The following is a 25,212-nucleotide window of genomic DNA, read 5'->3' as shown; positions in this document are numbered from 1 at the left end:
TGTGTTTATCCCTAATGAGCACAATGGACACTGTGGTAAAGGAAAAACTCCCTTAGATGTTTTGAGCAAGAAACCTTGAGAGGAACCAGACTCAAAAGCAGAACCTCATTCTCATTTGGGTGACATCAAGAGTGTGATTATAGTCTTTAAACACTACAGAACACTGGGGAGTAAGAACTAACATGAGTACTGGAGTGTGTGATTATGAGTGATGTTCTTACTACAGTCTTATTCAGTCATTATGGTTATAAAACTAGGAGCTACTGAGCAACTCATAAAATAGCTCAAGTGCGGCTACGGGACGATGCAGCGTGTGGAAGAGATGCTAGCAAGCTATCTCTGCCCTAGCTTAGCATCATTGCTCAAGGCCCTGGTGTTCCCTACTAAGCCATTGCGGGCTACGTTGGCTTTGGTGGGAAAGGCTTAAGTGGCAGCTGGTTACCTCTGGCATGCCAGGCTGATTTGCTGCGGGAGTTGGACAAGTGACTTAGCTCTGGGGCTGACGACATTAAGGAGTTGGGTAGCGCTGCCGACCTAACCCTTAGGGCCAAAAAAGACATTGCGTGGGCCATTGGTCGGTCTATGTCAGCCTTAGTGACCACAGAAAGGCATATTTGGCTTACCCTTTTATATCTCCCTGACAGGGATCAGGCTGTGCTGCTGAACGCTCCAATGGCTCCTCCTGGCTTGTTCAGCGATGCTGTAGCAGCAGTCGTCGACAAGTTTCAGGAGTCTAAGAAGTTAAAGTTAAGGAGACGCTAGCAGTGGCTATCTCTCCCCAGGTGATGCGTAGCGGTACGCTTCGGTATTGCCTACAAAAGCCACTTCGTCTCTAGTAGGTGGGGCTTACGCTTGGGCTGCTCAGCGGGCGCAGCCCCAGCAAGGCATATACTGCCATCGCAAAGCCCAGTAACAGAGCGCAGCCACCCGGATGCTCTAGGCCCAGAGCGAAGGAGTCAGCCAACCTGAGGGTGGTCCTCTCCTCGAACATCTGGGTGGTGGTGAAGCGGCCCTGGCAATCAGAGTGCCCTGCATCGAGGGGGACGGTCTACACCATGTGCCATGCCCGTACCTCCCTCCAGCGGGTGTTTTCAAGCATCTCCGCCCAAGTATTCGCTGTGAGTGGCGGGGACCCGCAGCCTCTTAGCAGGCCTTGACGGGTGCAGGGCATCACTCTTGGCACAGGAGGCCATGCTGTTCTCCAGCAGATGTATTCCTCAATTTGTGAGGCAGTTACAGAGGCTGCTGGGTCTCAAGGCAGTAGCATCCAACATGCTCCCACTTGGCCTCCTCCATTTGAGACCCCTCCAGTGGTGGTTCGGAGGCAGAGGGTTCTCCCAAGGGGGCAGCCCACTCCATACTATAAAGGTTTTCTGTCACCATCGCACAACGCTAGCGACAGAAGCATCACTCACGGGGTGGGGAGCGGTCATGAGTGGCTGCTCCGCCCAAGGTCAGTGGGATGAGCTACATCGTTCATGGCACATAAACTGCCTGGAGATGGTGGCTGTGCTTATGGCACTCTAACACTCCCCCCTTTACCTGAGAGGTCCATGTGGACAGCACGTCGGGCTAATCTTCTCTACCAAACACAACTAATCTTCTCTACCGGTAGTGTGTACAATATGAGTAGGTAATGCACAGAGTTCATCATCCTGACAGCCTGATGGATGAAGCTGTTTAAAAGTATTGCGGAGCCTGGAGGCTCTGGTATATTCTCCTTGAAGGTAGGAGGCTGAAGTGGAGGTTTGATGTGTGTTAGCTATCAGTAGCTATGCCGATGGCTCCAATTATCTTAGGGATAACCAAGATTTTTCTTGGTAAATATGAAATGAGCCTTTGTGTTCTTTTTATTGTCAGTAGTGGCTTTCACCTTCGGACTCTCATGGATGCCAGTTTTCATCCAATCTCTTTTTTATTGGAGAATCATGAACACTAAACTTACCTGAGACAAGTGAAGCCTTCAGATCTTGTTCTGGCTTCTTTAATGAGCTTCACCACAGTTTTAAGGTCTAAGTGTGGTTCGCTGGAGTCCCAAAAACCTGTATTTGCTTTGTAACCCTTTCCAGGCTGATACATGTCAATTACATTATTTCTGATCTGTTTTTGAATTTCTTTAGATCACGTGTTGTTTTTTGAGATTTATTACAGTGCTACTCTTTATCAGACAGTTTCTATTTAAGTGTTTTTTTGATCATGTGTGGCAGTAATCAGGCCTGGGTGTGGCATGTGGAATTTACACAGCGTTTCAAAAAATCTGGTTAATCATTATTCATGATTCATAATTTAACTTCTTTGTGTAATATTAAAATTTGTTTAATCATCTTAATTATTTAACTGTGACAAATCTAAATATAAAAAAATCTGTTAATACAGGCAAATAGTGTTTTACAGAACAGTATCGCTGAAGACAAAAAAAGTAAAATAACTATAAAATTGTACATTTTTGTTTCATATTTTTTTATATAAACATTATTTGCATTTTTGTATTGGTAGTTTTATCCTCATCCTTAATTTGTAAGTAAAAAGCATAAATCTTAAATTCTTTCTGCCTCCATGTCTGTATGCTTGAGCTTTTGTTGGGATTTTTTAAACTTTTGCAGCATGTTGTGGGCAACTGAGCATTTTTTTTAACTCCAGTAAGTGTTTTTTATGTTGATGTTGCAATTTTGAAGTTTTGATGAACCTGGGAACCACTGTAGCTGCTTTTGTTTTTTAGTTTACAAACTTAAATGTGAACATGTGCTGCTAATAAGTAAACTTGCATATCTACTAGCATTACAATATAGGAATCTAATGGCTAGAAACTCATGACTGCTGATGATTTAAACAACAGGACTGACACTCGTGAATGTTACCTTTACAATACATCTTCTTCTTCTTCTTCTTCTTCTTCTGGCTTCTCCTATTAGGGGTCGCCACAGCGGATCATCCGTCTCCATCCCCCCTGTCCTCTACATCTGCCTCTTTCAACCCAACTACCCGCATGCCTTCCCTCACCACATCCATAAACCTCCTCCTTGGTCTTCCTGTTTTTCCTCCATCCTCCAAAACATTCTACATGTGCTGTCCCTCTAATAAACTCATTTCTAATCCTGTCCATCCTCGTCACTCCCAATGAACATCTCAACATCTTCAGCTCTGCTACCTCCAGCTCCACCTCCTGTCTTTTACTCAATGAAACTGTCTCTAAACCATACAACATCTCAGGTCTCACCACAGTCCTATAAACTTTCCCTTTCACTCTCACAGATACTCTTCTATCACAAATCACTCCTGCTATCACTCTTCTCCACCCACTCCACCCTGCCTGCACTCTTTTCTTCACTTCTCTAACACACTCTCCATTACTTTGCACTGTTGACCCCAGGTACTTGAACTCCTCCACATTCTCCACCTCTTCTCTCTGCAACCGCAACCGCACCCCTCCACTGCCCTCCCTCTCATTCACACACATGTACTCTGTCTTACTCCTACTGACTTTCATTCCTCTTCTCTCTAGCGTGTACCTCCACCTCTCCAGGATCTTCTCCACCTGCTCACTACTCTCACCACAAATCACAATATCATCCACAAACATCATAGTCCATGGACCTGTCAACCTGTCCGTCACCACTGCAAACAAGAAAGGGCTCAGAGCTGATCCTTAAACGACCTTCACCTTGAACCAGTCTGTACACCTATTTCACACTTCACTGCTGTTACACTGTCCTCATACATGTCCTGCACCACCCTTACATACTTTTCTGACACACCAGACTTCCTCATACAATACCACAACTCCTCTCTCCACCCTGTCGTACACTTTCTCTAAATCCACAAACACACAATGCAACTCCTTCTGACCTTCTCTATACTTCTCCATCAACATCCTCAAAGCAAATAATGCATCTGTGGTGCTCTTCCTCGGCATAAAACCATACTGTTGCTCACAGATGGTCACCTCTTCTCTCAGCCTGGCTTCCACTACTCTTTCCCATAACCTCATAGTGTGACTGATCAACTTAATTCCCCTGTAGTTACTGCAGGTCTGCACATCTCCCTTATTCTTAAAGATCGGTACCAGCACACTCCTCCTCCATTCCTCAGGCATCCTTTACAATACATCTGGTGTTTAATAAAGAAGCCAGTGTTTTCACAACTTATCAAGAGTTGTCACAAACAGACATTCACAAATGTGGTAGTACTTTATTGTTATCTCAGTACAGTAGTGTTTGTACAATAGCAATCACTGGTTGTATTTTTTTATTGGCAAACGTTAGAACACAAATATCTCCAGCATGAATGATTCTTTTACCAATACATGTAAAATAAATTATTTTTTTTTTACTGAAAAACTTACATTTAGTAAGCAGTGTTACATATGAATATATAAATGGTTAAAAGGAACAAAAAGAAAAAACATGTAAATTGTTATGTAAAAGTGTTTTGTTAAGTGATTTAAATAACTAAACTTTTAATTTAAAAATGCCACAAAATAATGCAAGGATTTTAACATGGATGGATCTGGCAGGCCTTCCTGAGTAGTAGTATTCGTTTCCTATAATGCCTGCTCTAGTAATCATTTTGTCTTCTATATAGCAGTCGTCAGACTAAAGATATGCTACTAGAAGTTCTTCTTCAGGTTCATGTACACTGATATCTTTAGCATTCTTAAAACTGAACACATAATTTTCATTCAGTAGAGCATTCCACAGGTCTTTTAGATGCTTTTGGAACTGGGATAATTTGAGGACATCTGTAGTTGCTGCACGAGAAATAATATCTCTCTTTAGTTCCTGAATGTTCTCGCTGTAGTGTGGGTTTGGTGGAGCCATGGGTGGAGAACCCTCCCAGAACTGTGCAATATACTTCACATCATTTTCTACATCAAATGCAATGACATCAGTGAAATTTCCTGTACAGCAGTCTTCATCTTTAGCTGCTAGTTTAGTCCTTGTATCCAGTGTTTCCTGTAGATGCCTCCTTCCATCCCTGATTTTCTCTCCAGCTGTAATATCAGAAACATTCTGATGTACAAACATGCAGCTGGTTTTAAATCTAACCTGCTTCATCCTGAGGAATGCATGAACAACTATCTGGAGTATTTCTTGCATCTCAAGAAGGTTCTCTCCATTGATGTTAATCAAAGTCACATTTCCTAATCCTACTACAAATGTAGAAAGTTCATTGTCCTGGATGCTGTTATTTCCAAACCGCTCTGAAGATCGGAGACCTCCAGTATCAACAACCAAAATGTAGTCAAACTTCAGGTCTTTCTTTTTGTCCTCAGAAACTTTAACCAGTTGCATGAAGGCTCCTCTGGTACACCTGCCTGCACTGACTGCAAACTCCAGCCCAAACATGGCATTCAGCATGGTGGACTTCCCAGAGCTCTGAATCCCCAAAACTGACAACACGAAAACTCTTGGGTCTCCCAGTTTCTTGATGACTTCATCTAGAAGAGCTGAAACCCAGGTTAGAGGAACATAAGCTGTATCACCATCCATCAGTTCCACTGGGTGCCCAGATATCAGGAGTTCAGCAGCAAGTTCAGGCAGGTAAGAGAAGTTTCCTATTCCTTTTCCTGTCATGTTCTTTTCTTCAGAGACTGAAGCTTCATAAATCTGTCCCATCTCTCTCAGCAGGTGCTCCAATCCAAGGTGGGCAGCATTTTGTTTGTTTGAGATTTTTTCTAAGTTATTTTTTTTGGCTTTTTTTTTGGCTTTTTCCAGATTTGATTCTTTATGTTCTGTTTCTTCAGATTTGTAATTTTTTCCATTCAATGCCAACACTTCATTCAATTTTTTGTCATATTCTTGATGGATGTCAGAAAGTTTTGCTGACATAAACTCATCCAGGTAAATTCCAGTCCATTGGAGAAAATATATTCTATCATGTACCGACAATAAGTTCAAACTAGCAACAAAGAAACTAATGAGTCCACTAAACCGTAGTTCCTGTTGTTTCCACCGGAGTTCTTTCATTTTATGTGCCTTGCCTTTAATGAGCTCATTGTCTACCATGTTACCAAGTCGCTGTAACTCTTTGCTCTTCTGGCACCAGTCGTGCCACAGCTTTCCCTGACAGGGCAGATATTTCTCTTTTACTATCAGTGGATCTTTTCCATCTAGAAGACACATCATCTTTTGTGCAGCTTCTTTTCCTCGCTTACAAGATTCATTACTCTCATCCACACTGACCTTTGAGTTTCTAGTCATGTTTTCAAGGATGAAGGTTGTGTGTTTTTGTAAGAGACAGTTCTTGATCACATCTCTGAGTAATACAGAAACATCAGACTGATTTCTCCCCTTCAGTGTCACTCTGTATTTTCCTTTATTAATCTCACACAGAGCATCTTCATTATCATCCTCTTCATCAGTAAGAACTACAATGAGAGGAGTTTGAGACTTGCAGCACTCCTGCACAACTCCCATATTATGATCCTCCTCATCAAGTTTGGGCAAAAGTATCACATTTACAGAGGCCATGGTAGTTAGTATTTCTCTTTGAGTTACAGCAATGCTGGAATCACCATGAAGATTACAGAAGGCAACACATTCAGAGAAATGATCAGATCTTTTCCCAGCTGGACAGTACCAGGCGATCTCCACCACTCCATCCATCAGTAGTCGAGTTCTGCTGCTGCCTGGACAGTGTTTGTGGAAGAATGTGTTGTGCTTCTCATTAATCAGGTGGTTGATGAGCTGAGACTTGGATGAGGAAACAGAGCCAAGCCTGAAGAAAGCCACCATTGGAGTTTCTGCTTTGTAAACAGGCAGAGTCTTGCTGATGATTTCTCCTGAAGCATCAGACGACTTCCAGTTCTTGTTGATTTGGCGGATTGTCCAGAGAGGACATTCAATTTTCCCACTAAAGGGATTGGGAACCAGTAAAGGAATCGCATACTGACACTGTGCCAATTTATTCACCATGATTTGTCGCAGAAAATCATCTGCACAGAGGAACAACGCCATCTGGACATCCATTGGGTGGATCTGGATTAGGGTCTGTGAACATTCTTTATTCTCTGTTTTTTTAAACAGAGCTGCAAAGTCATTTATTTGGTCTGTGTCTTGAGACTTTTTGTCTGTGAGTTTGGTTTTGACAGAGACCTGTCTTGCTGTGTAATCTCCTGTTAAAAGTCGCTTCATGAAAACATGAACCAGTTCATTCTCTTTACTGGGCTCTTTGTTCTGTAAAGTGGATTTGGAGATTTCAAGAAATTCTGCTTTGGTGAGTTTGTCTTCATATTTGTTCTCAAGTCCAAGTCTACACAACAGCTCTTTAATAACTTTAAGGTTTAATTCTTCATCCTAAAATGATTCAAACAAATGTGAGATATTGTCATTTAAAACACTAAAATAAAGAGAGAATTGTTCAGAATTCAGGTATTCAGTCCAAAGTAAAAACCTTTTTTTAAAGCAGACTAGCAGTTTCATTGCTTGCATTTCACCACTGTTTGAGAATTAGATAACAGTGGAGAGTAAATGAGTTTACTGGTAATTTGGCCAATTTTATTGTGGATAAAATATCCTGGGTTTGTGACAGATGTGTTTGAGGACTATATCTGCATTGAAGTCAGTGAATTTAAGTGCTACTGAAAGGGGACTGGTACACTAAAGTAAATAATAACAGATCATTTAAAAACAGTACCGAACCTAGAACTTTCTATCTGAATGTATTATTTTAATGTTTATTGTCAGTTGGGGATTCACTGATAATATACAGTAAACACCTTAATAATCTCTGTCCACAATTCACAACTTTGATTTGATTTATCAACAGTATTAGAGCAAGAATTAAGGTCTATCTGAGAAAAGTAAATCTATCCTCTTTACAATACAAAAATAATTCAACATAGACAACTTTGAGCGAACTCAATCATAATAACACTTTCCAATCACGTATATCTGTGAGCTCATGTATGAAGAATAGGGCAGTTCATCTTTTTCTGTTTGGCTGTTGTATCTTGTGAAAACCAAATAAAATAGAATAAATAAAACAATAGAGTGTTACAGGACCCGCAAAGAGAAAAGACATTGATATCATTTGGCAAACACCTTTAACCAGAGTGACTTACTTTTATCTCATTCATACAACTAAGTCACCTTGGAGTTAAGGGCCATGGTCAGGGGCCCAGGAGGGTCAGTTTGTTGTGGCTAGGATCTGAACTTATTAACTTTGGATCCAAAGGCCAATGCCTTAACCACTAAGCTACCTACTCCCATATATTAAATATTGAGGTTTTACTCCCCCAGAATTCTGTTTATTCATAAATATTCTAATTAATTAGTAAGAATTTGATTAGTCAATTCCTAACAAATTATATCTACATTCCTCACCAGTCCAAGTGACTATGCAGCTTTAAATCAATCATTATTTGAGAAGGTACATTAAAAACAGAGCTAACTCTTACCTGAAAGTTAGCTGAATTTCTTTCCTCGAACTCTGACCCACACTGTGGAGTCTGTATCAATGGAATCTTGTCTACTTGTTGTGCCAATATCTGGAAAATAAATTGTTTATTTAATATTTATTGGCACTTAACGAGAGCAAATTTCCTGAAAACTAAATGATTTAGTGATCACTGTTGTTTGATAGACAAACTTTCTGGTAACATCCTTCTCTGTGCTGCAGGTAATGTCATTTACAGCAGGTTATAGTCACTCAGCTGCGCGCTTCAGATGGTGCTCTGAAATCTTCATAGGCTTTATAGGTGATTGTAGTACTTCAGAAGATTGAATAATGTCAATGCAAATATTTTATATCTAGTATTTACCTCAGAAAGTAATACATTCTACTGATTCATCAGTCAATAGAGACACCTGATAATTTATGCAGTTATATACTGTAATATGACAATCATATGGCAGCAGCAGCACAATAAATTAACTATGCAGAACATTCGGCAACAAACACCAAATAGGGGAAATGTGTGATCTTTGTGACATTAATCATGGCATAGCTGTTGGTGCCAAATGACTGGTTTCATTATTAAAAAAGCTCCAATTAGGACAAACTGCATCTGCAAGAGTTCTTACCTGAACCCGAAAATATGACAACGTACACCGATCAGCCATAACATTATGAGCACCTGCCTAATATTCTATTGGTCCCCTTCTGCTGCTAAAAAAGTCGTGACCAGTCGAGCATCAACAGTACAAACTTCTTCACCAGTTTGAGCTACAGAAGCTCGTCTGTTGGATCGGACCACGTGGACCAGGCTTCACTCCTCACGTGCATCAATGAGCCTCGTCCCCCACGACCCTGGCGCCGGTTCACCACTATTCCTTCCTTGAAGCACTTTTGATAGATACTGACCACTGCAGACCAGGAACATCCCACAAGAGCTGCAGTTTTGGAGATGCTCTGACCCAGACGTCTAGACTTCACAATTTGTCAAACTCGCTTAAATGAGCATTTGCCCATTTTTCCTGCTTCTAACATCAACTTTGAGTCCAAAATGTTCACCTGCTGCCTGATAAATAAATCCACACACTAACAGGTGCCATGATGAAGATCATCAGTGTTCTTCACTTCACCACCAATGTTATGATGTCAGAATGTTCTGGCTGATTGGTGTATTTACGAGATTGGTTCACAATGAAATCTTGCACTGATTATACTACAACTGATATTCTGCTACCGGGCAGTGCAACTCTCTGTAAAAATAGTTTACGCTGAGTCATAGTTTTAATTAAATTAGGGATAAATTCAACTTTAAATTAAATAAGTCTTATTAAACATTCATGAGTAACATTACAGTAAACGTATGAAAGCCTTAATACATCAAATATATACACAAATCTTTCATAAAGTAAGTAAGGGAAGTGTAGTAAGTATTAATCACTGTTAACTATGAAAGAATTAGTATATAATTAATAAAAAAAAAGTACAACCTGATCATGGAAATCATTTGCCATCTCCTGCACCCTCGTTCATACCCGTCAGTGAAAGTTCTTTACTGCTTTCTGTTGTTGAAACTGCACTGGTGTTCAGTAAAAACACGTGATGAAGTTATGATGAAGTATGTTTTCCTGTTTAATAGTCTTGATGTTTCCTAACCAGTCAGACTGGACTGGTAACATTTAAGATTTACTGCAAGCAACTATATTTTCTATTTAAGCAAAAACCTAAATCAGTAATATTGAATTTGTATATACTGTAATTAACACAGTGGCTGGCGGTCAGGGCCAGTAAACACTTCTCTACTGGTCTAAACACTATCAGAAGCACTGACCCACATTTACAACCTAAATTCTAAAATTTGTTCCATGAAATTGTATTAATTTATTCCATCAGTTTCTTCTCTTCATGTGGTAGTGTTTCTCTCGGCTGCACTGCTTCAGTACGTGTACGTGGATGTTAGATTTTTGTTCAATCAGATTTCAGCCTCTATGTGCTGCCATGTGAATCTAATCTGCTCAGAGCCTTCAGAATCAGTACTGCTGGACTTTTACCATAGAGAATATTACCAACAGCTCTGATTCTTTAACCAATCAGATTTCAGATTCTCCTCACAAGGCAGATCACTGGACCAGAATAGCGTCAGCATTTCTCCGTCCTCTGATTGGTTGGTCAGAGGGAAAGTGTTACAGTAAAGTTCAACTAGCAAAGCATGTGTGTAGCTCTGCACACATTAATACATGTTTATACCTACGGAGGAAGAGAAATTGATTTGGTCTCGGACACTTAAAAATCCATTTAGAAGAAAAGCGAGACATGGTGAGGAGGTCACCAACCCTGAAGCTAGCTGGCATGTCTCAGCCCGGGAAAGGGTTTGTTCTCCACTTCCAGACCAGTGAATACTAGCGGTACCACTGGATTACAGCCTCTGGGGGGCGCTGCACATTAGGAGTCTGCATCTGTGGTGAGTAGGTTGTGTTTTATTTACATTTTAATGTTTTTGTCATGTTATTAGACAAATATTGATTGTGAACTGCTCCAGATGTTGTAGGTGCACAGCTGTGGTTGTAGTGTAGAGGTTTGGAGTGTAAGTGGGTTTGTTGTTTTAGTAAAACGGGAACACAATGGTGACATCTGGTGGAGCAGAAAAGAGCGAAATATATATATATATATATATAAATAAAACCAGGCACCTACATCGCTGGAGGTCCACATTAAGAACAGATGAGAATGTTCAGCTGAGGATTGCAATTGCAACTAAAGGATCACACCCATCACTCACTTATGCATTCACACATTCATATAAAAAATATTATGCCTAAAATAATGAAGAAATTATAAGTCCTTTATCATGGTCCTTTGGGTTAACAGCTAAATTACTTCAAGCATTTAATGGTCCTATGATTTCCTCTTGAATATTTAATTACACTTTAGGCTTATTACTATAACTCATCTGTTTAATGCCAAGATTACTATACATGAAAAAATATATATAATAACACAAAACTGAGTCAGGTCACTGAATCAAAATATTTTATTGTATATTATGTAAATTACAAATTAAAAAGCAATAGAGCTAAAGAAAAAAGTTTGTCTCAAATTATCATAAAGATTAATCACTGTAAAATCCACACTTACTGAGAAAACATATACAAGTCACCCTCCACTTATACTGGAGATACTTAACAACGACCCCATTGTAAGTCAAAAAAATTAATAATTTGAAGATGCTGCTGTGACTGTAACAGTCTTTCCTGCTTCATGCTGATTTATTATTTTTATTTTCTGCTCTTCTCCTCTTATTTTTTCACTACCAGCAAGAGACATACTTGGTGCTTGGAAGACATGCTTTTATCACTAAACTTGCTTGCTTTTGCTTTGAAACAAAAAAAAAATACACACTGCAACAACTTTACTCCATCGAGCGCTAGCGAGGGCGGGGCATCTCACAGGGCAAGACATTCACTCGTCCCAGCTGCGTCCAACGCAACGTACGCCATCCTCATCGTTAGATCGAAAAAACTCGGGGACCATCTGTATTTTATATTCCACATATATATAATTCTTAAACATTTTTATTTTAAATAAATGTTTAAATTGGAGATTCAAAGAAATAAATATTTATTAGCTACATTTATTTCATTGTGAAATTAAAGAAGCAATTGTAATTATAATTATGGGTTTATTTGTATGTATTCTAAAATTGTAAATAACTTTTAACAGCATTTAAAATAAAGGTAAGTAGATTTGAGTAAATGCTTGCTCCAGTGTAAATTAACGACATTATAGATAATATTTAGATCTACAGATGCAACATAAGTTTTTTCTTAAAATAATAACTAAATAAATTGATTAGTAAAATGTTATAGGTTTAGATGAATATATATTAAAGTAGTTTAAAAAATATATTAACTGTATATGGTATCCATTTACCATAACCAAAAAATATAATAATAAGTTGCTAGCATGAGGTAAATCTCTTCTTGGCAGCAATACAATTTTTATACAGTAACAGGTACACATATATATATATATATAAAAGATATTATTTTTTGTATTATTATTATTGTTACTACTACTATATGAGTATAAGCATTTGACTAGTTTAGTTTTAAATATTAGAAACCAAAACTAAACCTAAAAAAATTTATATTAAGTTTTGTCTATTATCTGTTTAATCTCAAATTGCTGCACTTTGGCAAAAGGGCTTGAACCTGTTCTCCCAACATGCCTGTTTTATCAGGTCTAGACGATACTGTCCAGAATACACTGAAGACAGATTTAACTGCTTGTAGAAAACTCGGATTTTGCGCTACTAAATAAAATTGGAGAACCACCTCAGTAAACACACTTCTATACATTTCCCAGTATTTTTCCCAGGTGTAATGATTTGCTTCCTCATATGCCACACTGGTGTAGGTCCTTCCTCCATTCTGCATTAGCATTATGTCTATCTTGTTCAGGAGCTCACTAACTTGTCTGGATTTTTATTGTCAAAGATCTGATACCTCTCTCCACACTGAGCTTAAACCTTTCTGATGTGTTCATTACTGCATGTGTTCAGATTTATTTCACTATGTTTTATCTCATCTCCATGAGTAAAAAGGACAATCATGTAGTTTGTCACATTTTCACCAAAAACTTTCTTCATCCTTGTAATCATTTCTTCTTCCTGTTCTGTTAATTTGCCAAATTGGAAAAATAAAATAAAGGCATGAACTCCTTTCTTTGACAAAAAAACACTTTTGGCTAGCTCTCTTGCTGTTTCCTCATGTGACAGGTTTGTATCAAAAAATCCAGGTGTATCAACTACACATACACGCTTTGCATTGATCACTGCCTCCCCAGGTTCACACTGCTTTGTTACAGAATCTACAGATAAAAGAGATTCAAATTTGGTGTTTCTCAGGATGGAGTTTCCTGTTGCACTCTTTCCAACACCAGTCTTTCCCAGCAGTACGATGGTCTGTTCCTCTATTTGCCCAGAACAGATCTCTTTCTTTTTTACTGCTAATGCAGAACAGGTCATCATCAGTAATAAAGTGATATATCTCGATGCTGAGTAGTTAAAGCTCTGAGCTAAGTTTTATCAAAAAGTAGAAAAACAAATAAATAAATACACACTAAAGGGTTACTTACTGATGTCATTATAAACAAGAATAAAGAATACATTTTACAGAAACCTGTGTTTATGATGTCGAGACATTTTGGTTCATGTTTTTCCAACAGGAATTTTAGCTAACTCTTTTTTGATAAATATCCAGATGTTCTTTGTTCTGCAACTAAGAAGAAATCTGGTGCTTCATAAATAAAGATCTTGTTTACACCTGAACATTTTTAGTTAGACATTTGTGTCACTCAGGATTTCCTGTCCACCCTAAACAGTGTTTTCAACCACATTATACGCACAGGAATCAGTTCTGCCCTTTTTTATTTATTCACTTTAAAAAAACTAATTCTCAGGTTTATGAACAGGACCTTTTGTCTTCATACTTTATACTGTATTTAAATTTCCACTCACCTGTGTTTACTGTAGCTTGTATAGAGGAATCATTTGATGCGTCATTAAGCATCACATACTGCTTTCAGAAATGAGATGAATATCAGATCATTTGAACACAAATTACATTTAAAGTACAAGCATGGAGGAAGTGCAGGCTCTCCAACTAGCACACATTTTGCATGTTATTCAGATGTTTGAATAATAAGTACTGTAGTGTAGACTTATTTAACCTGAAAGTACACAATATTACAATTTTTAGTTTAAACATTTCATATTTGATAGAGCTTCAAAATACCATATCAGTTATATGATCACAACATAAACAGATATAAATACAAATATTTTCTTCCACTAGTCCTTGCTCTTCTTGAGGCCAAGTAAAATAATTACTTTAGCCAAATATTAGTGTTATAAAAACTCACCTTTAGTGCAATAGCTCAAATCTAATCAGAAGCAAATATTAAACATGTATCTCTCTTCAGATCATTATATGCTCCCAACACATATCCTCCCACTTTCTGAATCAGAATCAGGTTTATTGGACAAGTGTGTTTACACACAGAAGAAATTTGGGTCCATCTGTTAGTGACTCTCAAAGTAAAGACATAAATAACTCAAATAAATAACTCAAATAATCTCAACTTCACTAACAGAGACACATACACAGCTTATACTAACTGTGATGAAGTGTTTTAAAAGTCATTGCCCATAATAAAACATGACCTATAATCTCAATTTGGACCCACTGCCTTTATTGAATACACAGCATATAAAGTCAATACTATAATCCACATACTTCTGTCACATCTGGAGAGCAAGCAGAGTTACGATAAAATACTAGTTACTGATTAAAGCTGAATAATGGTGAGGGGATAAATAAGGATTTACAAGGTCAGTGGCAGCCATTTTGTTACTGTACAATGCACAATTGTACAATTGAGTACTTTATGGCAATACAATTTTCTTTACTAGCATGTGAGGTTTTCTTTATATAATTCATTGTAAGTGATTCATTTCACATCATTCCCCTGTTTTTCCCCCTATTATTGCAATGTATATTTGTTGCTTTGTTTCCCATTGGTTCCATAAAATCATACAATTTTTATCATACACTTTTTTACTCTATTTATCCCATGCACAAAGCTTTTTTGGGTTTTCTGTTGGGTGTGGGTTTCTTCCCTGTTTATGGTGAGGGAGTTAGGGAAGTGTTTTTTCTTTCTTTTGTATTTGTTGGTAGGTAATTTAGCGTTTGTAAAAAGTGTTTTTTGTTTATTATTTTGGCCTTGGTCCACCTTGAAGTCCATCCCGGTGCTGTATTTTACATTTTACAATATACATCCCATCCACCTAATATCCACCACACCATGCCTTTAATCACGCTGTGAGCCCCAACCCTAGACTGGGACGTAAAGTAAGGACAATTTGCTTTCAATAGCTGATTTCTTCAATGTTTCCGTTCTGAGGTTTTGCAGTAAGATGGTGATTAAGGCTTCACTGTATGAGGCACTAGTGGCTCAGCGGGTCTTACCTGAGTGTGAGGTGCTTTTGGAGATCGCGGCCGAGTTTAGTGAACGGCTGGGTGCTGCTGAACGCCCCGAGCAGCCGCAGGCTGGCTCAGTAGACTCTGGGTTGAAGGTGGCTTTGAAGGAGCTGGAGTTGGAAATAAAGAAGTACGCGACACAGTTGCTGCGTGTTCAGGAGAGGGAATTGGAAATGAAGGGGAAGCAGCTCGATCTGGTTTTTCAGAGTTGAAAACCAGTGCCTTGGCCACAGAAGTTCTGTTCTTCTGTTGCAGGCGCCCCTGCTCCTGTCCCGGCTGATGTCTCCGGCTGTCTGCCTACGTCGCGCTCGCTCCGATCCAGTCATCCGTGGTGAGCCAGCCTGCTTTTGATGTAAGCCGAAATGTAGCGCTTGTGCCTGTGTTTAGAGAGGATGCATAAGTTGATGCATATTTCTCTGTGTTTGAAAGAATCAACACTACCTTACTCTGGCATAAGAGGAAACTGTTATTACAGTGTAAACTGTCCGGAAAAGCACAGGAGTCATGTTCAGCTCTCACATTAAAACAGAGTTTAAATTATAAGGCTGTTAAAGCTGCTGTTCTCCGGCATTCCAGCAGAGTTTCAGAAACTCTGTTAAGTGTGAAATATGTAGAGTTTGCTTGTGAGAAGGCTACCTTATTTGGTAAGTGGTGCTCGGCAAATGGTGTGCAGAGTTTTAAGCAGCTTAAGGAACTCATTCTATTGGAGGAGATTAAGTCTTGTTTTCCCAAACAACTTGTTGTGTATCTAAAGGAGCTAAAGATTGTTGTTCTGTATAGAGCTGCTGTGTTGGCTGATGAGTTTTGTTGACACATAAATCTGTGTGTAGTTCCTTGTCTTCCAACTGTGCTCATTAAAAGAGACATGAAGTTTGTGTTCAGTTCTCAGAAAGGAGACAATTGGGATGATTGGGATGAATTTACATTAATATTTTTGACTAATGTGATTATATTTTGGATAGATCAGGTGTTTGGGTATGTAACCCAGCCATTACTGTCATTAAGGATCGGCTCTGAGCCCTTTCCTGTTTGCAGTGATGATGGACAGGTTGAAGGACGAGGTCAGACAGGAGTCTCCATGGATTATGATGTTTGTGGATGATATTGTGATTTGTGGTGAGAGTAGGAAGCAGGTGGAGTAGAGCCTGGAGAGGTGGAGGTACATGCTGGAGTGAGGGGGAATGTAAGTCAGTAGGAGTAGAACACAGTACATGTGTGTAAATGAGAGGGGGGACAGTGGAGGGGTGCGGTTGCAGGGAGAAGAGGTGGAGAAGGTGGAGGAGTTCAGGTACCTGGGGTCAACAGTTTAAAGTAATGGAGAGTGTGTTAGAGAAGTGAAGAAAAGAGTGCAGGCAGGGTGGAGTGGGTGGAGAAGAGTGATAGCAGGAGTGATTTGTGATAGAAGAGTATCTGTGAGAGTGAAAGGGAAAGTTTATAGGACTGTGGTGAGACCTGAGATGTTGTATGGATTAGAGACAGTTGGGTTGTATTTTTTTGTTTTTTTTACGTTTTAATAACAGATGTAATCTCTTACAAAAGATATAACGTATGTAACAATAAATATAGTGTAATTTGTTGTGGATTGGAAAAATTACACTGCCAACATGTTATTACTTGCCTGTACTGGAAAAGGACTTTTCACCACAAACTTTGATCCAATTTTCATTTTAGAAAATTGTTTTACCAATTCCTAGGAAAAAGGTTTATTATGAAACTATCATAAGGCAGAGGAAAGCAGTGTTGTGCTCGTTACTAAAAAATAGTAACTAGTTACAGTTACTCGTTACTTCATTTAAAAAGTAACTCAGTTATTTTGTTGATTATTTACACCAAAAAGTAATGCGTTACTGTTAAAAGTAACTTTTTAGTTACTTTTTTAAATAACGTTCTTTAATGTTCCCATTAATGCCATTTTATGCGTTATGATCTTCAAACACAAAACTGACTTATTTTTAAACACTATTTTATTAAAGTCAGAGCAGCACACACTGAATATATCACAGAGATTTCTGAAATAAATAACAAAACAAGCTGAATAATAGATTTACAATTAAACACTAAAGTGGCTTCTGCTGTTGTGTTGAGCTCTTAAACATGTTCCTTTCACAGCTGAAGTATGAAAACTATCAACAATGCCATTATTGCTGCACAGACCTGAATAAACGGAGACACGCCCACAGTGCGTCTTCTTCGTGTATACAGTGGTTCATCCACCAATCCTAAAATGCGACGCTGCTGTAAGCAGGTCAGACTGTAGTCTACACTTCAGCCCAAATTCATTCATTTAAAAAAGTAACGGGTAACGCACCATACGGTAACGGTAACGAAGTTACTATATTTTTAAAAGTAACGCGTTACAGTATTACAGTATTACTGTCAAAAGTTACTGTCAAAAGTAACGCGTTACTAGTAATATGTTACTGACCAACACTGGAGGAAAGTATAAGCAGCTTAAATTTTTTTAGCAAGTAAATAATTCATCAATATTCTGTAATGCTTCCAAAAGTACTGAAGTACATGTAGAATGTTTTGGAGAGGGAGGTGAGATTGAGATGGTTTGGACATGTGCAGAGGAGGGACATGGGGTATATCAGTAGGAGAATGCTGAGGATGGAGCCACCAGTTAGGAGGAACAGAGGAAGACCAAGGAGGAGGTTTATGGATGTGGTGAGGAAAACATGCAGGTAGTTGGTTTGAAAGAGGCAGATGTAGAGGACAGGAGGGTATGGAGACGGATGATCCACTGTGGAGACCCCGAATCGGAGCCTCCAAAAGATTAGGAAGAAGAAGTGATCAATGTATATACAGTGAGAGAAATAATTATTTGATCCCCTGCTGGTTTTGTAAATTTTCCCCCTTATAAAAAATTAACAGCCTAGAATTTATATAATAGGTTTATTTTAACAGAGAGAGAATATAAAAAAATAAAAATAATAAACTTAAAGAAAGGTTATAAATTTATTTGTATTTGATGGAGTGAAATAAGTTCCCATAAAAAAAATGTGTTCCCGTACCAACCAGCAAGGATTCTGACTCCCACACACACAAATTATTCCTGTAGTGTTAAGAAAGTTCTCCTAATATCAACTCATTATGTGTCTAAAAGACTCCAGTCACAGAATCAACCTCCTCCATTCTAACCTCTCCACCGCCACAAGCCAGACCAAAGAGCTGCCAGAGTTCTTCTAACATCATATGTTTTCTGTACTGTTTCCTAGAAAAATAGTAAATGTATATAGCAAGTCTGGACATGGCTTTAAATGGAGTGAGTGGCTGGAAATACAACACCTGGAACTGTTTGCATTGAATCTGTTATAATCTCTTCCTATAATTAAAGATCTAATTCGATGGCTGAGTGCCCCAAGCCACTATAAACATAAGGCATCATTTAACACACACTCCCTCTAGTTGCATAAAATTGTATTAAGTTTACTTACAATTACTGATCACTGTATTGGACAGCATTGTCAAAATAATCGTTTCACTAAGCTTAGTTGTTCAGCCTATAATATCTGAATCAAATATTTAAATAAAAGGACTACTGACCTGAGCATCTGTCAGATTTTTGCTGTGACTCTGAGGGCTGCCATCACTCAGACTTCTCTGTATCTCTCTACCTTTATCTTTTATCTCTGCCATTTCCTAGAATTTGTTTTTTATTAAAACACCTTTAATTAGCTTGAAAGGGAAATAGCATTTATCGAAGAAAGCACTGCAACAACATATAAAAATGTGTCATTTGGGGGGTTATTTTATTTTGTGTATAAATATGTCATAAAAAATAATTGTTTACAGAATAATAATTGGACTAATATGAACCAAATTATCTGGGGGGAAAATGATTTACATATAAAGGGAAGTGGTATATCAGTGGGTAATATGATGGAAAGGCTGTGAGTTAAAATCACCTCTATAGTTGTAAGTAGCTCTGAATAGGCATCTGTCACTGAATGCTACGTACTGTATATATTTGTAATCCATTAGAAGAGATACTTCCTTATTTATTTAGTACAGGACAGGATTTACCACCTGAACGCTTCCATGTAGACACAGAATGTAAAACTGTATAATAAAAGAAAAGCACTGGGATACTACTGACCTGAACATCTGTCAAAGGTCTGCCACACTCAGGGCAACTATGACATTGTGCTTTTTGTGTGCATCCACTTTCTCCAGATTGTTTTGCAGTTTCCTAGAAAAGTGATATATTTATAATATCATGGCCACAGAGCAGTGATTTAGTACGTGTTTTAATGAGAGATGTAATTTCTTACAAAAAAGATAACGTATGTAACATTAAATATTGTGTGATTTGTTGTGATTTGAAGGAATTACACTGGTAGAATGTTATTACTTACTGAAAAAGGACTTTTCACCACAAACTCTGATCCAATTTTCATTTTCTGATATTGTTTTACCAATTCCTAGAAATACATTTATTATGAATATTACCACAAGGCAGAGGAAAGTATATGCAGATGAACATTTTTAAATATTAAATATTTCATTAATATCCTTCAATACTTCCAAAAGTACTGTTAACGTTTATACCAATAGTTAAACTCCTGAATTTATTCCAACTGTTAAACTCCTGAAATTTGCAGATGACACCACGCTCATCGGACTCATCCAAGATCATCACGAGTCTGCATATGAGCAGGAGGTGAAGCAGCTGGTGCTATGGTGCAGTCAGAACAACCTTGAGCTAAACACACTCAAAAGTGTGGAGATGAAAGTGGACTTTAGAAAACACCCTTCTACACTACTCCCCCTTACAATATCCAACATTAACCAGAAACCAGGCAAAAAAAAATCCCTACTGACCCTTCGCACCCTGAACACAACATCTTTCAGCTCCTTCCTTCTGGCAGGTCCTACAGAACTCTGTTCACCAAAACTGCCAGACACAGAAACAGTTTCTTCCCCCAGACATTCAGCCTCATTAACAGCTCACCATAATTATATTCCCTGCTTCATATCATATCCATAAGTACTGCACTTCAGTATCAGAACACATTTTCACTGTTTCACATCAGAACTGTCACTCATCATGTTGTTTTATGGAGCACCTGGGTTCAGGAGAAACGTTGTTTCATTTCAATGTGTACTGCATCAGCTATATATTGTTAAAATGACAATAAAAGCTTCTTGACTTGACTCATCACATGATCCGTACATGTTACACACTGTTACTGCTGTATATTGTACAAAGTTCTAAAGAAACTCTTTATTATACCTAATGCACAATAATGTTATTTGCACTACGGTGCACTTTCACACTTTATGTACATTAGTGATCTGTCATATAATCTGTATCCCTATTTATTATATTACTATATATTGTCTTGTATAATCCAAGCTGAATGTATAGTTTTATTTATGTCTGTACTTTGAGAGTCGCTTACAGCTTTAACCAAATTCCTTTTGTGCAGCGGTGGGCAAACTTTTTGACTCACGGGCCACAATGGGTTCAAAAATTTGACAGAGGGGCCGGGCCAGGATATACATACATACACACATGATACACATGATACACATTATATATATATATATATATATATATATATATTAGAGATTTGGCCTGTGACATGAATATGCATGGCTCATTGTACAAATTGTTTTCCATTAATTAAATTAATAATTAAATTTATTAAATTTCAGTTAAATTAAATTAAGTTAAATCAACAACTTGTTGATCTTTTTTTTTTTTTTTTTGCCATTGCATCAATAAACAGCATAAAAACTCGAGTTCAGTTTCAGTAGGAACAGTGTTGTTGAACTCCTTGTTTTGTCAGTTCATCAAAGTCTGGAGTAAGTTTTGTTGTGGCAATTCTCAGGATAGATCCGAGGTGTTGGTCAGTTAACCTGGATCTGTGAGGGGCTTTGATCGGACCTCAGTAAAAAAATATTTTGTTGTCCACTCAGATTAAACACTCGGCGCTCACTATCCACTTTTCTTTGATAAGCTCATTTTTGCAGAAGGGCTCATTAAAGAGGAGAAGAGAGTAATACACGCGAACAAGGTCAATGTAGATGAAGTGCACCATATTTTGGGGAAACGTGGGCATTACAGGGGAAAGGTAAATTAAACAAGGTTTACCTGCATGGGTGTAAATTCCATTTAACAGCAGGGGGGGGACAATAAATATAAAATTTCTCATGATCAATTTTTGAAGGGGACACAAATAATAGTCAAATTGTACTTATAAAGACACATAGTGTCCCCATAGTGAAAAACTTTGCTTTTATAATTTTTTTTATCAAGTTTTTCTCAGGTTCAATGACAAAGCAAAACAAGGAATTTATAAAAAGTTTACATTTTTATTTAAAATTAATTAAGACACTTAAGAACAGAATAGAAATTGATTATACAAAAAAATACAGTGTGGTCAGTTCGGACGTAGCACAGTGCTCATTTAGTAAATGCACAGATAAACAGCATGCTAATTGTGTGTTCATGTTAAATTAACATTATACCAAGTCGTCCTAAATAAAACACTGCATGAGAAACGGCTTTGGTGTGTTAGTGTCAGTGCACTAGTACATTAGCTGCAGTGTTAGTGTCAGTGCACTATGCTACAAGCTATTGTAAACAAGCTAACGTTCACTAAATAAGTCATATTTTAATTGCTAATAGAGCAGATTCATGGACAATTACATCGCTAATCAGCATTTTTGCCGCAACTAATTTATGAATGAGTCTGCATCAACTACATTAAAGAGAATCGCTTTATTTTAAGTGAATAAAATACCCTAGTTAATTAAGTTGCACATTAATTAAGCTGCAGACACACACCTGACTCGTGTGTGTGTGTGTGTAGAGAAGGTGAGATGAACTAGGAAACAGGCAGTGGGTCAAACCACTGTGAGGAAGGGGAGGGGGAACTCAACTGTTTCTAAAGGCATTTTTTTGCAGGTTTTTTTCTACTTACACAATTATTTAGGTATGCATACATTTATTTTCCACAATAGAGAGTGCGATATTTTTTTAATATTTTTTTGGGGGGGGACAACCCCCGGGATTTACGCCCATGTTTACCTGTACCTATTTTAATATAATTTAGTCACGTTCGGCGGGCCGGATTAATAAATCCAACGGGCCGTGTGTGGCCCGCGGGCCGTAGTTTGCCCATGTCTGCTTTTGTGTATCAACAGACTTGGCCAATAAACCTGATTCTAGATCTGATTCTGATTCTGAATAGCAGTAGTTTATTAGAGCCTGTAGGACCACTTTATTATCTATAAGGGAGAAACAAAACAGATACGATAAATCATATCAGATCATTTACAACCATTAATGTGTAGTTGTATTGGGTCACCTGACTTTCCCAGCCATATGTGCTTCCTCCACTAACTGGTAGCATAAAGTTGAAGGCACACAATTGAAGTTGAAGCTCAGTGGCTCCAAATGAGAGCATCTGCCAAATGGCATAAATGTAAATGGATGCAGTAGTATTAAAGTTTCACTTCATTTAAACTAGGAGACCCCAAACCATTCCAGCATGACAATGTCCATGTGCACTAAGCCAGCTCCATGAACATCTGTTTAACATGGATCCCCTGCTGTAGAGCTCTGACATCAATATATAAACGAATAACTAGAAGTTTCTGTAGATTTCTCCAGCTGTAGAAAGACCTGGTCACTTTGTGAATGTGCAGGTTGTAACATTCTCTCATTTTCTCACATCTGGGTTATAGAGTATACTTCTAAAGAATAGTTTTGCCACAGAAACAAGACATTTTAATGATCAAAGAACACTATAAACACAAGAACCCTGGTGGTGTTACTATCATGATGTGTACATGCTTCTTTTCAGCTGGGATTAAGGCTGTAGGTAAACTAGAAGGAAGCATGGAAGAAAAATAAAAACCCATAGAAAAAGCAAACAAAGTATTGGCAACAAACAATGTATTGGAATGTGAAATCCACTTTTAGCATAACATGACTGAAGGGTAACGTTGCAGCATACATTTTACACAATTGTATGATCTACTATACCTTTGAATTTTGCTGACTGCTATATTAAAGGTAGAAAACGATCTTGCATTGTTTAGTTAAGATTCATCCAAGAATACTTCATATTTTAACAGGAGTGAATAAGTAAAGTTTTTGTGAATGTTCTGTATCACAATGTAATTTAGTTTCCTGTATACAGGGATAAACAGTGTCCTATGTATAAATAGAGCTAAAAAGTGTCAGCTTCACACCACTGGCTTGTGCCTCCTGAACCTCATGATAGTTAAATAAAAATAGAAAAATAACTAGAATTAAAGAGAATAATGAGCAATTATTTACCTTGACATTTGTTTTCCCAGGAGCCTCAGAGTCCCCATCATACTGTCTAATATTTGCCTTTTTGTTCTCTCCTGATTGCTCTGCAAATTCCTATATATATATATATAAAGAAAACATAATTCTACTACTATGACCACAAATTAGGGTATTAAGGGACATGAGCACATATTAGAAAAGTTTACAAAAAATATAAGGAATTTAATGAACAATGTAATGCACAAATCATAACCAAGGCTGTGTGGAAATTCTCTACATTTTTATCACAGTCCAAAGTGCATATGCGATCATCTCTAATGAACATTGGTGGAGCTCGAAAACTAGATGTGTAACTGAAAAGGACAATGTCATTGGGCATCATTTATCAAGTTGGACATTAACTGATTTATAAATAAGTCATTTGGATGACCAGCTGGATGTGATACTTGCTATTTATAAAGATACTAAAATATTAATTACATTTATTAGCATTCAATATACAAACATACACCTATAATTTTCTCATGAACCTACACTGAAACTCAACTTAATTTACTGTAAATCATATATTTATATTTATATAAATGTAATGTATAAACTTTGAATGGAAGAAAAACATGTTATATGAAAGAAATGAAGTTATTCCTAAGTCATTATGTATTATCTCAAATTCAGTTTCTGATACAGCCCCAATCCAATTTACATCCAATCAGCATAAATAATCATAAACTGATTTATTGACCCCTGGAGCCTTATCCTCAATACTACCTCATACTGCTCATGATGAAATAAGACTGCCTGCTCCTCAGCCACATGCCAGTCACATGTTTAATTCTTTTAGAATGCAGCCATCTCAGTGTCCCAGTCTAAGTTTGCTTACATGATTTCTATGTTGAACAGGCTGAATCTGAATCTGAACCTGTCAATTAGGATTAACAAACACTTGCAGGAATGTCATAGAGAATTCTAACAATGTGACCATGCTGACGCATAAACAACATTCTTTCATTTTACTTCCCAGTGACCTGGAACCCAAGACCCGTGCAATTTATCTGTGATTTCTTCTCATAAAACGTGTTTGTATTGTGAGAAGGCTGGCTATTGGTGTTTAAGTTGTAACTTCATGATGCCAAAAGGCAGGAGCCGGGGCAGGAAAGGAAACCTGTGATGATCCCAGCCAGGTGTCTGACTTCTTCGTTCCTAGTAACTATGGAGTGATTTTGATAAGACATTGGTAAATAGACAAGTGTTGCCAGTGGCCATGTTTTCCTATCCAGTCTCAGTATCTGCTTTTGCATATCTACCATCAGGATCAGGACCTGTAGCTGCCAAAACTTTACTATCAGACATAAGGTGTCCTATTGCTCATATTTTAATTGGACCCATGTTCCGGTGCTTCAACTGGTTCTGGAATTCTCTTGGCTATATAACACACATACAACTGGTCCAGTTCCTGTGTTCCCAGAACTACCAGCTCTGACTAAATCAGACCTGGTAAACATGTCCAAA

General features: G+C 37.9%; 1 protein-coding gene across 1 annotated transcript; it reads right to left on the bottom strand.

Moving 5' to 3' along the window:
- Positions 1–4,192: 4,192 nt before the first annotated feature.
- LOC124388462 (interferon-induced very large GTPase 1-like) lies at positions 4,193–9,979 on the bottom strand. The gene is made up of 3 exons (XM_046853096.1): positions 9,882–9,979; positions 8,399–8,488; positions 4,193–7,295 (listed from the first exon to the last, which is right to left on the bottom strand). Exons 1-3 carry the CDS (start codon positions 9,903–9,905, stop codon positions 4,593–4,595), a joined length of 2,817 nt encoding a protein of 938 aa, XP_046709052.1. The 5' UTR covers positions 9,906–9,979; the 3' UTR covers positions 4,193–4,592.
- Between the last annotated feature and the right edge of the window lie 15,233 nt (positions 9,980–25,212).

Source organism: Silurus meridionalis, chromosome 7 (assembly GCF_014805685.1).
Source record: "Silurus meridionalis isolate SWU-2019-XX chromosome 7, ASM1480568v1, whole genome shotgun sequence".
Taxonomy (NCBI): domain Eukaryota; kingdom Metazoa; phylum Chordata; class Actinopteri; order Siluriformes; family Siluridae; genus Silurus; species Silurus meridionalis.
The sequence above is the reverse complement of the archived record's forward strand: the minus strand, read 5'-3'. Positions and strand labels throughout refer to the sequence as shown.